This window comes from Mesocricetus auratus, unplaced genomic scaffold (genome assembly GCF_017639785.1).
Source record: "Mesocricetus auratus isolate SY011 unplaced genomic scaffold, BCM_Maur_2.0 Super-Scaffold_100007, whole genome shotgun sequence".
Classification (NCBI taxonomy): domain Eukaryota; kingdom Metazoa; phylum Chordata; class Mammalia; order Rodentia; family Cricetidae; genus Mesocricetus; species Mesocricetus auratus.
In genome coordinates this window covers 75018233-75032967 of record NW_024429191.1, presented here as the reverse complement: position 1 = coordinate 75032967, position 14735 = coordinate 75018233, and the positions used below count along the sequence as shown (strand labels likewise).

The following is a 14735-nucleotide window of genomic DNA, read 5'->3' as shown; positions in this document are numbered from 1 at the left end:
CTGTCTTGAAACCCCCCTCCCCTCAAAAATCTAAGGTTTCAGTTTATTGTGCAAAGAACATTCTAGTTCCATGTGGGTCTTTTTAAACAAAAATTGGATCAAACTTGCATGATGTAAATCTTTCCTTTTCATATATTATCTTTGTGGTTTATTGAAGCAGGGTTTCTCTGTGTATCCCTGGCTGGCCTTGAACTCACAGAGATCCACCTGCCTCTGCCTCCCAAGTGCTGAGCTTAAAGATGTGCACCACCACCATCTGGCTCATGTATAGTTTGTTTGTTTTCTTGTGTGTTTTTTTTTTTTTTTTTTTTTTTTTTTTTTTGAGGCAGGGTTTCTCTGTGTAGCCTTGGCTGTCCTGAACTCCTTCTGTAGACCAGGCTGGCCTCAAACTCACAGAGATCCAACTGCCTCTGCTTCCTGAGTGCTAGATTAAAGGCATTTGCCACCACCGCCCAGCGCATGTGTAGTCTTTAACAATAATTAACTACATTGAGAGTATGTTAGTAGGCTCTGATAGCTGGCACTTGAATCCAGACAAATTCAGCAAATTTGTTTGCTTGTCTAGTATGTTTACTCCTTTCCTCTTACAATCTGGTAAATTAAGTCAAGTGTTCTCTCAAGTATTAGAGTAATTGTGTTTGTTCAAGAGCCTAGACTTGATTTGGTATAACAAAGTTATAAAATATTTAGGTAATGAATTTATAAAGGTGGGCTTTTTAAGTAGTCCTGTGTCTTCACTTCTCAATCAGGTCATCTAGATGCTCTCCTGAGGGGCTTGGTGCTGGGCAAACTAGGAAAAGCAGGGCATAAGGCAACATTGGAAGAAGCCCGTCGTCGGTTTAAAGAGCACGTGGAAGGAAAACAGATTCTTTCTGCTGATCTAAGAAGCCCTGTAAGTCATCTTAATAAATTCCCTTGAAAACTGGGCATGGTGGGACACTCCTTTAATCCCAGCATTCAGGAGGCAGATGCAGGTGGACCTCTGAGTTCAAGGTTAGCCTTGTATACATGGTAAGTTCCAGGACAGCCAGGGCTATACCCTGTCTGGAGGGACAACAATAATAAAAATAAATTTCCTTGACTTTTAGGTATTAGTTTTCAGTCTGTAAAGCTAAAATAATTGACTTAAGAACTGACCCACATACCCCTGTCTAACTATTTTAACATATGCTACTTAGGTAGTTTGTACCCAACTTCTTATTTGTTTCTCAGGAAACACATCAATGCGGCAAGATGATTAACTTTGTGCATTTCTCTGAGATAACTGGTACAAGCTTTGCCAGGACATTTCAGCCCCTGTGATTTTTCACCAGTAGTTTATTAGTGATTAATAATCATTGTCTGTACAGATGCATAACTATAATTTTTTTAAAGTTGCTTTGTAGCTTTTCTTTATTTTGTTTTTCCAGACAGGGTCTCACTGTGTAACCCACAGAGGCCTTGAACTTATGGTTTGTCTACTGCATCACTCTCTTCAGAGCTAAGACAACAGGCCTCTAGCAACATGCCTGTCTATTTTTTATCTTGGTTAGAATATTTATAACAAAATACATGTAACTCAAATGTCTTCTTTTCCCTGGATCTTTTGTAGGTCTATCTTACTGTTTTAAAGCATGGGGATGGTACCACCTTAGATATTATGCTAAAGGTAAGTATATCTGGAAAAGGCTCCAGGTTCTTGCTTTTGGTTTTGGATAGTCAAGTACCACTTTAAATGATTTGGGGAGCTGAGAGAAAGCCTGAACAAGAAATATATGTGTTGGGTCTGACTTGTAATCCCAGGTATTAAGGAGTGTACAGGACAGAAAGTTTAAGGCCTATCTAGCTATAGAGTAAGTTCAAACTCAGACTAGGCAACTTGTGAGATCCTGCTCAGCATAAAAAAGTAAAAGAGCGGACTGGAAAGATGGCTCAGAGGTTAAGAGCACTGACTGCTCTTCCAGGGGTCCTGAGTTCAATTCCCAGTAACCATATGTTGGCTCACAACCATCTATAATGAGATCTGGTGCCCTCTTCTGGCATCCAAGGCTGAATGCTCTATACATAATAAATAAATCTTAAAAATATTAAAAAAAAAAAAAGTAAAAGATCTCTGGGCGTATAGCTTAATGGGACAGTTGGCCTGACATGCTGAAGGGTTAGGGCTAGATCCCAGCACCCACCCTAGAAAAAGAGGGGGACAGAACTGTAGAAAGTCCATTTGCATGTTTCCAAATGATTCTGAACTCATTTTTCAGGTTTATTTGTTTGTTTTTCCTTCACAACTTTAGTATCTAGCTAAATCAAATGGTAAGATTTGACCCCAGGACTTCATGCATGTTAGGCACAGGTTGTGTCACTAACCTACAGCCCAGCCCTGCTTGTTTTGTTGTTTTGAGACAAAGTCTCTGGTAGCCCAGCTGACTTTGAGGATTATTGTTGATTTTTTTCTGATCCTAGTGCTTTTACATCCCAAGTGCTAGAATTACAGGTGTGCCACTGTGCCCATTCTTCTTTTGTTTTTATTTGTGTGTTTTTTTTTAAAGATTTATTTATTTATTACGAACACAACACCCTGCCCCCATGTACGTCTACACACCAGCAGAGGGCACCAGATCTCATTACAGATGGTTGTGAGCCACCATGTGGTTGCTGGGAATTGAACTCATGACCTCTGGAAGAGCAGTCAGTGCTCTTAACCTCTGAGCCATCTCTCCAGCCCTGTGTGTTTTGTTTTTTGAGACAGGGGCTTGTTTGACCCAGGCAGTACTCTGCCTCCCTTTGTAACTTAGGACCTTCCTTCCACCTTCCCACGTGATGCTCAGGTTATGGAGATCACACCTGCTCCCACCTTTTTTAAAAAACAGGGTCCTACTAGGTTATTCAGGTTGCCCTGAGTTCACTATTATAGACCAGCCAGACTTGAACTAATTCTTCTATAGCCTCCCAAGTAGCTGGGATCACAGCCTGAACCACCTACTACGCCCCACAGAGATGCTTGTTGTCAGTGGCTCTCAGCCTTCCTAATGATGTGACCCTTTAATAAAGACAGTCCATCATGTTGTGGTGACCCCCCACCATTGATACTTTATAACTGTAGTCTTGCTACTGCTATAAAGCATAATATAAATATCTGATGTGGCAGGATATCTGATATTCGACCCCAATGAGGGTCATAACCTACAAATTGAGAACAGCTAATCTATATGAGTAAGCCAGGTTCTTCAAAACTTCTCCTATGAAAAGCCAAACAAAGTGGTACTTGCTGTTAATCCCAGCACTTGGAAAACAGAAGCAGGCAGATCCAAATTCAAGACCAGCCTGGTCGACATAGCAAGTTCCAGGACACGACTACACAGAGAAACCTTGCTAGGTACGGGGAACAGAACTCCTATGTAAGAGGTAGTGTTATCCACTGACATCCACAGTCACGTGCATCCATACACACATACACATGCATACACAAGCTGTTTTTAAAAATCCACTTTTTAAAGGTGTAGCACTTTGCGAGGATCCATCCCAGTATTAGAAGGAAGAGTCAGGAGAAAAAGGGAGGAAGAGAGGATCAAGTATCATAAGCCCTATGAATGAACAGGAAATCAGCTCATCTGTCTTCATAGTTTTCTTAACACTGGGAACATACAATTAACCCTGGCTCTATAATGGTAGTGACCTGTATCAGAGATTGTATTTGAATAGTAATTCTTGGCCCCGGGCGGTGGTGGTACACACTTTTAATTCTAGCACTTGGGAGGCAGAGGCAGGCAGATCTCTGTGAGTTTGAGGCCAGCCTGGTCTACAGAGTGAGTTTCAGGACAGATTCCAAAGCTACAGAGAAACCTTGTCTTTGGGGGGGGGGAGTAATAGTTGGGCTATATCTAGTCCCTGTGCATTAATTTTTAGTGTATTAAGAAAGAACCATACTGTCTATGTTAGAGGTAACAGGACCAAAATATGCTTACTACTGTCATCAGGTAATTATGCAAAATGTGCCTAAATACCCAAATCACCTATCAGAACTATATAATCATTAAAAGATTTACATGTAAGCCAGGCATGTTGGCACACACCAGTGGGCCAAGCACTTGGAAAGTAGCTCTCGGAAGATCAGGAGTTCAAGGTCATCTTCAGCTGCACAGAGAATTCAAGCTGAAATATATGAGACCCTGTATCAACAACAAAATGATTCTATTTGAGGCTAGAGACTTCGTTCAGTGGTTAAGGACACTTGCTCTTACAGAGGACCCAGGTTAATCCCCAGCATCCATATAGTGGCTGTCCATAACTCTAGTTCCAAGGTATTTGGCACCTTCTTCTGGCATCTGAGGGTACCAGGCATGTATGCAATGTACTTACATATATGCAGGCAAATCCTCATATACATAAAATAAAAACATATCCACTTGAGGCAGAGGCATGAAGATCTCTGAGTTCGAGGCTAGCCTGGTCTACAGAGTGAGTACCAGGACAGACTCCAAAGCTTCACAAAGAAACCCTGTAAGGAGGGGTTGGGGGAGGGACACTATGTGACAAGAGATGAGGGTTGTTTTCTCCTGGTAATTTAGGAGTGATCCATCCCTTTGATTTAAAAATGATTTCTGCTGCCGGGCATTGGTGGCACACGCCTTTAATCCCAGCACTCGGGAGGCAGAGACAAGCGGATGTCTGTGAGTTCGAGGCCAGCCTGGTCTACAGAGCGAGTGCCAGGACAGCCTCCAAAACTACACAGAGAAACCCTGTCTCGAAAAACAAAAACAAAACAAAACAAAAAAAAATTCTGCTGTCTTGAGCTGTGATCTAGAGTGCCATCTAGTGGATGTGTGTTACATGTTCTCTGGTAGAACAATGCTTCCTGAAAGCTCAAGTAAGTTCAGACCTTGAATATATCAGACCCTTCAAAGACTCTGGAGGCAAGAGGCAGGGGTAGTGTCACAGATTTTGAGGCCAGTCTCATCTACACATGAGCTCCAGGCTATCCAATGAGACCCTGTTTCAAAATAAACAAAAAGAACATTAGGTAATAATATTCTGGGATTTCATTTTCTTTTTTTTTTCTTTTTAAAATATGTATGTGTGTTTTACCTTTGTGTATGTCATTATATCACATGTGTGCCTGGTGACCTACATAGGTCAGAAGAGGGTGTCTGACCCCCCCTGGAGCTAGAATTAACAGACAGTTGTGAGTCACCATGTAGGCACTTCAAACCCAAATCCTCTGCAAAAGCAGCCAAGTCTCTTCAGTGTATCTCTCCAGCTCCAAATATTCTTGTGTGACTTTGGGGAGCTGAGGAGATGGTTCAGTAGCTAAAAAGCTTGCTATACAGCAAGAGGACCTGAGTTTGGCTTCCCCATGTTAAAAGCTAGGTGCAGTGAGCAGGCAGGTAAGGAGCTCACAGGCCTACTAGCTTAGGTGAAAATGTGAGCTCCAGGTTTATTGACAGATCCTGACTCAAGGAAACAGGTAGACAGCAATACAGGAAGACCCTTCATGAATGATCGAATCTGCAAACATGTACACCCATGCACAAAATTTTTAAGTAACATTCGATAATATCTTCTTGGCTTTGGGGGGGGGGGGGGTCTTGTGTAGCCAAGGTTGGCTTCAAATTACGTATCTCAGGCTGTCCTTAAATTTCCAATCCTTATTCTTCTACTTTCCCAATATTAATTCATCTTTTTCTTTTTCATTTTTTAAGATTTATTTATTTATTATGTATACAGTATTCTGCCCACAAGCCAGAAGAGGGCACCAGATCTCATAGATGGCCGTGAGCCACCATGTGGTTGCTGGGAATTGAACTCAGGACCTGTAGAAGAGCAGCCAGTGCTCTTAACCTCTGAGCTATCTCTCCAGCCCCCATTGCATCTTTTTCTTAAATGAGTAAACATTGCAGCTAGCTACTAGGTGTCTAGATTACTTTCAACTTCCACTATTCTAGGTTGATAGTTTATTTATCTAATGCAAAGCATTAATCAGGTATCAGTGATGTAAAGAATTTGACAATGGTAGACTTCTTAGATATTAATGTTTGCCTCTATAGAACTGAGACAAACTATAGCTAGTGCACACCTACATCTAGTGACTTACTGCTATGGCAAATAGAGGTTTTAGTGCTCAACCATCCTGACAAAAGATTCTCTATGATGTAGTGTTGCACCAGTCTCACCCAGTGAGAACGCAAAGTAGAAATTTTACCTTATGGGAAGAGAAGCTGGTATGAACATGTAGAATCCAGGAATGAACTAACTATTCCTCATTATTTCTTTTCCCTATAGCTTCACAAACAAGCTGATATGCAAGAAGAGAAAAACCGAATTGAAAGAGTTCTTGGGGCTACTCTTTCCCCTGAGTTGATTGAAAAAGTCCTCACTTTTGCACTTTCAGTGAGTTATATTTCAAGAGCGCTGGAGTTGATTGATGCGTGGCCATTGTCTTTGACTCAGCACACTGATAATCTTGTGTTTTATTGCTTTATCTTGTATGTGGCAGGGCCAGGGGGAGTGGAAGTGAGAGGAGGTGGGTGGTTCTCCCTACTGTGGTGTGGTTTTCAGAGAGTGAAGTCAGGTTGTGAGGCGTGGCTGCTGTGCTGACCTCTCATCTCCTACTAATAGTGAGAATTAGAATAGGTTGAAGAAGTGGATGCCTTTTCCTGCTGAGTCACCTCCTTGGAAGGGAAAACAGTCTGTTGTAATCTCTGGTACCAGAAGATATTCTACACAAACTTTTAGTTTCTTTCGTTCTTTTGTTCTCTCTCTCTCTCTTCCTTTCTTTTTTATATTTATTTATTTGTTTGTTTATTTTTAGGAAGAGGTACGTCCACAAGACACTGTGTCAGTAATTGGTGGAGTAGCTGGAGGCAGCAAGCAAGGAAGAAAAGCTGCTTGGAAATTCATAAAGGACAACTGGGAAGAGCTTTATAATCGATACCAGGGAGGGTTCTTAATATCCAGACTAATAAAGGTATGTGGGAGTCGTGAGTAGCTGCTAATCTTGAATGTTACTGAATGATTATCCATGATTTATTAGAGTCCAGGAGATTAGATCCAAAAAGTCAGGGTCTTTGCTCTTTAAAAGGTTCTTCAGCCAGGTAGAGTGGGCCATGCTTATAATATCAGTGCTCTAGAATCTCAGGCTGAAGGATTACTATGAGTTTGAAACCAGCCAGGGATATATATCGAGACCCAAAAGATGCCCATGCCTACCCTCAAATAGCATTCCTTAAAGGTTGTATCTTAGTCTTAGACTTGTCCTGCCCTAGGCCCTTGGTTCAAGCCCCAGCATCAAAAAAGTTTTTTGCTCAAATAGTTTCTGAGGTTTGTTTTATGATTGTGTGTGTCCCCATCTTACAATCTCTGCAACAAATCAGAGTACAGGAGGACAGAATGGTTTGTTTGGGATAAGGGGAAGTTTATTCCTAGTGTTTATAACTTCTGGTTTGTTTGCAGCTGTCAGTTGAGGGGTTTGCGGTTGATAAAATGGCTGGCGAAGTTAAGGTAAGGAAAGTACTGTTTACTTTTTCGTTTTCAATACAGAATATAACATGAACCTAGCTTTTTTTTTTTTCCTTAAAATTTACTTTATGTGTATGAGGGTTTTGCCTGCATGTGTGTGTGCACCATGTACTTGCTTGGTACCATGGATATCAGAGGCCATCAGATCCCCTGGAAGTCTGGGAAGTTGTAAGCCACCGTGTGGGTGCTAGAAACCCGGGTCCTCTGCAAGAGTAACAAGTGCCCTTACCCTGAGCCATTCTTCGGCTCCAGGAACATCATTTTAATGAGTATTAGGATGCTGTGTTTTTGTGTCTCCTTGTTTCTTAGAAAAAGACAGGTTTGACTTGGCTTCAATATCTGAAGAGTTTAGAATGGAGAGAACCAACCAGTTTTGTTTGTGTAGACTCTGAACCTAGTATAGTTTGAGAGACAAATTAATGCTGAATAGGAAAATTTTAAACTTCATCATAATGTCAGTCTCACCTTTATCTTCCTGGAGGCAATATTCAGAGCTATGATCTGACTCACTATATGAGCCTCCCTTCCCCCCTTCCCCCCCATTTTGGAGGTTGTCCTGGAACTAGCTCTGTAGACCAGGCTGGCCTCAAACTCACAGAGATCCACCTGCCTCTGCCTCCTGAGTGCTAGGATCAAAGGCATGTGCCACCAACGCCCAGCAAGGTAGGTTTTCTTAGTAAATACTAGAAGGTATGTAGTGAGATAGAGCCTTACTATGTAGCTGGGCTGGCCTAAAACTCACTGTGAAATCCCAAATTGGCCTTGAATTTATGATGATCCTCCTATCTCAGTGTTATGAGTGCATGGATTATGACTTGTTAACCACCACACCTGTCTTTTGTTAATTTTCAATTCAACAGTATTTCTGTGTGTTGCGACCATCTAAGGCAGTGGTTTTCAACCTTCCTAATGCTACAACCCTTTAAAACAGTTCCTCATGTTGTGACTGCCCCCACACACCATAAAATTATTTTGTTGCTACTGTAACTTTGCTACTGTTATGAATCATAATGTAAATATCTGATATGTAAGATATCTAATATGTGACCCCTGTAGGGGTCTCTATAAGTTGAGAACTGCTGATATAATGGAAGGGGGGAAAAAAGCCAAGGATAATTTCAGCCCTGCACTCTGGAAGCTGGGAAGACAGGTCTCTATGTATGAGGCCAGCCTGGTCTACATAGTGAGCTCAGGATAGCCAAGGCTTTGTAGAGAAACCCTGTCCCAAAGAAGAAAAGAGCCAAGGATGATTTCTAGTTGTAGGTAATGTCTGTTGAGATGAAACAAAGCACTGTGGTCTTCCAGCCCTGAGAAGCCTACAGAGCCATTGTCTTCTCTATTAATCAGGCTGTGGCTTAATAGAGACGAGTTAGTCATTTCCCTTTCACACTCTGGTGACAAGGTCCCAGGACATGCCTGGTGGCCATTGCTGCTTGGTGTTTCCAGATACTTTGTTTGCTGTGAAATCAGATGAACTAGTTAGAAAATAGCTTAGTAACTTTTAATAATACACTGGAAAGTAGTTTTATTTTATGAAAAATGTAAAACTGTGAAGTCCAATTAGATTAGCAGCAGCACTTTAAATTTGGTGGCTTCATCTCCCTTATTTATGCACTCATCTTGGGGATGGCGTTGGGTTCTGAAACGCCCTGTGCCACATCTTGCTGAATGCTCCTACATGCCTGTTCCTTCACCTTTCTCATAGATGTGAGATTGAAACTTAGAGCCGTTAGCTTACAATGACAGGCAAGCACCTTGACAGAGCCTATCCTGGGGTTCCATCCTAATTATCCAAGTTATTTTAACATTGGCACATGGCCTTGTCATCTACAAAATTCATGGTTATGAACCATGAACTCAATCAGTGGTGCACGCTTTTAGTCCCAGCACTTGGGAGACAGAAGCAGGTAGATCTCCAAGTTCTAGGCCAGCCAGGGTTACACAGAGAAACCCTGTCTTAGATAGATAGATAGATAGATAGATAGATAGATAGATAGATAGATAGATAGATAGATAGATAGAAAGAACCATGAACTCAGAAGCAATACCTTCCAAAGGTCTCTCCTCCCAAATCCCATTAATGTATGTATGCAAGGGGACACAGTAAAGAATGTACCAGCATTATTAGGGTAAGGACTTTTATTCTGAATAAGAGAGAGAAAATACCCAGATGTATCTGGAAGAGTCCAGAGCAGAGAGAGAGAGTAGAGTGGATATATGACTAGGGCTGTCTGCTAGTGAGCATGGGGTGGGGGTTGGAGGCAGGGATAGAGAAGATGGAAGAGATGGTGGGGGCAGGAGAAAACCTTGTCATTACATATAGAACAAAGGGTATCTGGGGAGGTGAGAAGGGCCAGGATGCTAGAGTAGACGCTTTGCTATGTATAACTTGTGAGTAGGAACTGAGGGATCCTGGAGACCAGCATGGGCTTTAATATGATGCAGTTCTAGTCATGTTCCTTTGCAGTGAAGGGACACCATGATTAAGGTAATTCTTAAAAACAAAGCATTTCTTTGGGGGCTTAATTACTGTATCCGAGTTTTATTAGTCCATTATCATGGCAGGGAGCGTGGAACAAAGCTGAGAGCTACATCCTGATCCATAGGCAAGAGGGAGAGTGACACTGGGCCTGGCTTGGACTTTTAAACATCAGAAATCACACCGTCATCACTCAGTGACTCCTCCAACAAGGCCACACCTCCTAATCCTTCTAATCCTATCAAAGAATTCTACTTCCTGATGACTAAACATTCTTATGAGCCTGGCTGGCCGAAGACTTAACACCTAACTCTGAGAACTAATTTTCCAGGACATGAGATGTAGGGGAAGGTAACACTTCCAAATGCTAATAGCAGAATATTGAAAAGGAGCCAAGGTTTTTGTCAGGTCTAGGTTAAGGCCAGTGATGTGACTCAGCAGTAAAACGTGTTTTCTGTCAAATTTGGTGACCTAAGCTCAATCCCCAGAGCCCATATGGTGGGAGGTAAGAACCTACTCCTGAGATTGTCTGTCGGACTCCCACATTCTCATTGGGGCAGGCTCAAGGTCCACATGTATACACAAACATATGGTGGGAGGTAAGAACCTACTCCTGAGATTGTCTGTCGGACTCCCACATTCTCATTGGGGCAGGCTCAAGGTCCACATGTATACACAAACATATGGTGGGAGGTAAGAACCTACTCCTGAGATTGTCTGTCGGACTCCCACATTCTCATTGGGGCAGGCTCAAGGTCCACATGTATACACAAACTCACGAACACATAGCTGCAGCATCTCTGGGTTTAAGAGCACTTGCTGGGGGCTGGAGAAATGTCTCAGTGGTTAGGAACACTGGCTGCTCTTCCAGAGGTCCTGACTTCAGTTCCCAGCAAGCACATGGTGGCTCACAGCCATCTATTACGATCATTTTTCCCCCCAGCAGCCACCCGGAGCCCCAAATGAACACATTAATTATTAAACTGTTGGCCAATGACTAGGGCTTCTTATTGGCTAGCTCTCTCTGTCTTAATTATTAACCCATTTCTATCAATCAATCTTCTGTATTGCCACGAGGCTGTGGCTTACCCAGTAATGCCTACATGGTGTTATTCCTCCAGCAGCATCATGACTCTGTTGGGCTCTCCTGCCTACCTTTCCCAGAATCTCCTTCCTCTCCTAGTCCTGCCTATCTCCCTGCCTCATTGGCCATTGGCCCAACAGTGTTTTATTCATCAACCAATAAGAGAAACATATACAGAATAACATTTCCCATCAACCATCTGTAGTGAGATCTAGTGCCCTCTTCTGGCGTGCAGGGATACATGCAGACAGAACGTAATAAATACATGGGGGGGGGAGAGAACCTTAAAAAGAAAAGAGCACTTGGTGGTCTTGCAAAAGGACCTGAGTTCAAGTCCCTGTACCCATGTCAGGTAAGTCACAACCACCTGTAACTACAACTCTAGGGGATCTGATATGCTCCTGACCTCCACAAGCACACACATGTATGTATACTTAAGTAAAAATAAATCTTCAAGAACAAATCTAGGGCCTAGAGAGATGGGTTGGTGTTTAAGAGCACTGGCTGCTCTTCCAGGGGTCTTGAGTTCTATTCCTAATATGCACATAGTGACTCAACTGTCTATAACTGTAGTCCCATGGGATCCAGTGCCCTCTTCTGATGTGCAAATATATATGCAAACAAAATACCCACATACATTAGCATTTAAAAAACAAAAAAACTAGATGCTGGGTTTGGTGGTGAATACCTTTGATTCCAGCACTCTGGAGGTAGAGGCAGGTGGATCTCTTGAGTTTGAGGCCAGCCTGGTCTACAAAGAGAGTTCCAGGACAGCCAGGGCTGTTACACAGAGAAACACTGTCTTGAAAACAAAAAATTAAACTAGGTTAGATTCTGAATGAAGTGTAGAAAAGGTTAGAGGGAGTCTGACATATCATACTCTGGAGGGGCCTTTTTTGCCTTCCTAAGGCCAAACTGTTCAATGCAGACAAGCCTATTGGATGCTATAGCAGAAAACCAGAAATGTAGCTCGTCTGCAAGTATAAAATAGCCTAGATTTTGGAGATTATGCAAGAAACAAAATATAAAATATCTAAAATTTTAGTATATGTTATATTTGGAGTAATGTTACTTTGATCTGCCTGCTTAAATGTTTATTAAGGAAAAAACTGCACAATCAAGTTATTTAAAAAATGCTTTCAGCCAGGCGTTGGTGGTGCATGCGTTTAATCCCAGCACTTGGGAGGCAGAGGCAGGTGGATCTCTGTGAGTTCCAGGCCAGCCTGGTCTACAAAAGTGAGTTCCAGGACAGCCTCCAAAGCCATAGAGAAACCCTGTCTCGTAAAACCAAAAAAAAAAAAAAAAAAAAAAAGAAGTGAGCTGACTGACACATACACAGTTCATTTCTCTTTATTAGCTTTTGATTAGGTTTTATGCACTCCTTGTTAAGGAAGGATTCCTATATGTAGACCCAAGGAGTTGCTGCTTTCAGCCTGTGGTGGCAAAGGTCAGTTGTCATGATTGAGGCTGATGGATCCTTTAGTCCAGTTGGTGCTTTTATGTAGTCCCAACATTAACTTCTTACTGTTGCTAACAGTGGTTCTGCATTCTGGATTGTTTTCTACCAGGCTTTCTTCGAGAGTCACCCAGCTCCTTCAGCTGAGCGTACCATCCAGCAGTGTTGTGAAAATATCTTGCTGAATGCTGCTTGGCTAAAGCGAGATGCTGAGAGCATTCAACAGTACCTCCTCCAGCGGAAAGCCTCCCTGCCCTCAGTGTGAAGTCTCCGCCTGCCTGCACCAAGGGCTTGCTGCCTCTCTGCAGGGATGAGGTGGAGCTAACAGCCGATTCACATGCCAAGAATTGGAGTCTTATACCAGTGGGGGTTGGACAATGAATGTAGTTAACTGGTTCCTGCTCACACTCCAGAATTAAATTCTATTGAAAAAGGAAAATCAGCAATTCAGCAAAAACTAAATAAATAAATAAAATGTAAATATGGTAGTAATAAACTAGAGCATAACGAAACTGTGAAACTTCCTGAAGCCTGTCAGGGTTCCGAGTGTTGAACACTCTCCTGTTAGTGACAGATGCTGTTTTAAAATCCACCAAACGAAAGAAAGGCTTCTGGGGAAAGGATTTTTGTGAAGTGGGTTCTCCATGCAGCCTGAGAAGCCGGGTATATCCATGGCTGGGGTGCTGACCAGAGGCTGATCCTGGCTCACCTAATGGAGTCTGTGCATAATAATCCCAAGTGGGTTGTTCTTTTATTGTTGTTGGGTTTGTTTTTTCCCCTTTTTGGCATGGGGACTGAACAGGAAGTTATCTTTTCCTGAATAACTCAATCTGAACCAAGGATTATAGTTCCCTACTTGTCTCCCTTCTGTGTGATCTCCACCCCCCCCCCAAAAAAAAGTGATGAAAAGTTTTTTAAAAGTAAAACAACCCCACAGCCTCCATCCTGGGCTCTTCTCCCTGTAGTTCTGCCCCAGTCCTGACTCTGCCCTCCTTAGAGATTATGAGAACCATCTTTGACAGCCACATTAAATAAGAGGAGCTGGTAATACAGCTTCTTTATAACTTTTTAAGAACCCTGAAATGCATAATCGGTAAGAGAGTAGAAATAAAGATTATCAGCCAGGTCTTTCTGCTGGAGTGATTCTGCTCAAAACGGTTCCAGTTACCTGACAGGCCAAATGCCACACTCTTCCACACAGTATCAGTGAGCTCTGGCTCACCGCCTTGTGCGTATGAGAAGCCAGTGGGGCCTGCTGTGGGCCAGATGTCCGCTGCCCGCTGCTGCACCAGAGTGCCCCTAACAAGCCTCGCCCCCTACCTAACCCAGTGTGTTTTACTAAGTCTCAGCCCCTCCTCTTGCCCCTCCCTTTTTTTCTCTTTATTTTTTCTGAATCTTTTTTGTGTTAACAGAAATTCATATTTGGTGTGGCTTAATGTATTTCAGAAGGTCGTCAGATTGTGAGACTGCTTCCTCGAGACATTTTTGTGCTATTGTTTTAAAAAATAATAATTAAAAAACATTTGGCGTTAATAAAAATGTCAATGTGAAGTTGATGTCCTGATTCTTTCAGCGTCCTTGAAAAGAAATTAGAATGTTCCTGCGCTTCAGTAGGATTGCTAGAATAGTCTGACCACGATGGGATTCTTGAAAAACTATTGCTGTATTTTATGTGTGTGGACATACACAGACCACAGCACATGTGTGGAGGTCAAAGGACAACTGTTGGGTTTGGGGATTGAACTCAGATTATCTGACTTGGTAGGTAGCAAGAGCCCTTACCCACTGAGCCCCTTGCCCACTCCTGTCTGTTTTCTGAAGCAGATCCTCATTCTGCAGCCTCGTAAGACTAGAACACTCTATGTAGCCCAGGCTGGCCTCAAACTCAAAATGATCCTCCTGCTTGGGATTGTAGGCATGAGCCATTAGGCACAGCTTTACCACAGGATTTTTTTTTTCGAAGAAATTTCAAAGCAGGTATAATGGTTTGTCCTATAATAATCTCAGCATTCTGAAGGTCGAGGCAGGGGAATGAGAGAATTTCAGGGTAGCATGGACTGCATAGCAAGACCTTGGGATCAAAGGAAAGGTGTATGCTGCCACCACTCTGCTTTTTTTTTTTTAGACAGATTCTCATGTAGCCAAGCCAGACTAGACCTAGAACTTATTCTCCTGCCTCCTCTCCCGAAGTCCTAGTGTTACAGGCGATCACTACCATGCCCATC

General features: G+C 42.5%; 1 protein-coding gene across 3 annotated transcripts in view; it reads left to right on the top strand.

Annotated features, from left to right (window-relative positions):
• Positions 1-14061, top strand: part of Npepps (aminopeptidase puromycin sensitive) — a 76221-nt gene extending 62160 nt beyond the window's left edge. For all 3 annotated transcript variants that reach the window (XM_040749595.1, XM_040749594.1, XM_040749596.1), the window contains 6 exons: positions 750-892; positions 1592-1648; positions 6256-6363; positions 6785-6940; positions 7426-7473; positions 12623-14061. In XM_040749595.1, coding sequence (XP_040605529.1) covers positions 750-892; positions 1592-1648; positions 6256-6363; positions 6785-6940; positions 7426-7473; positions 12623-12775 — 665 coding nt within the window. In that variant the 3' untranslated portion in view covers positions 12776-14061. The remainder of the gene's footprint in view (positions 1-749; positions 893-1591; positions 1649-6255; positions 6364-6784; positions 6941-7425; positions 7474-12622) is intronic.
• Positions 14062-14735: the final 674 nt, after the last annotated feature.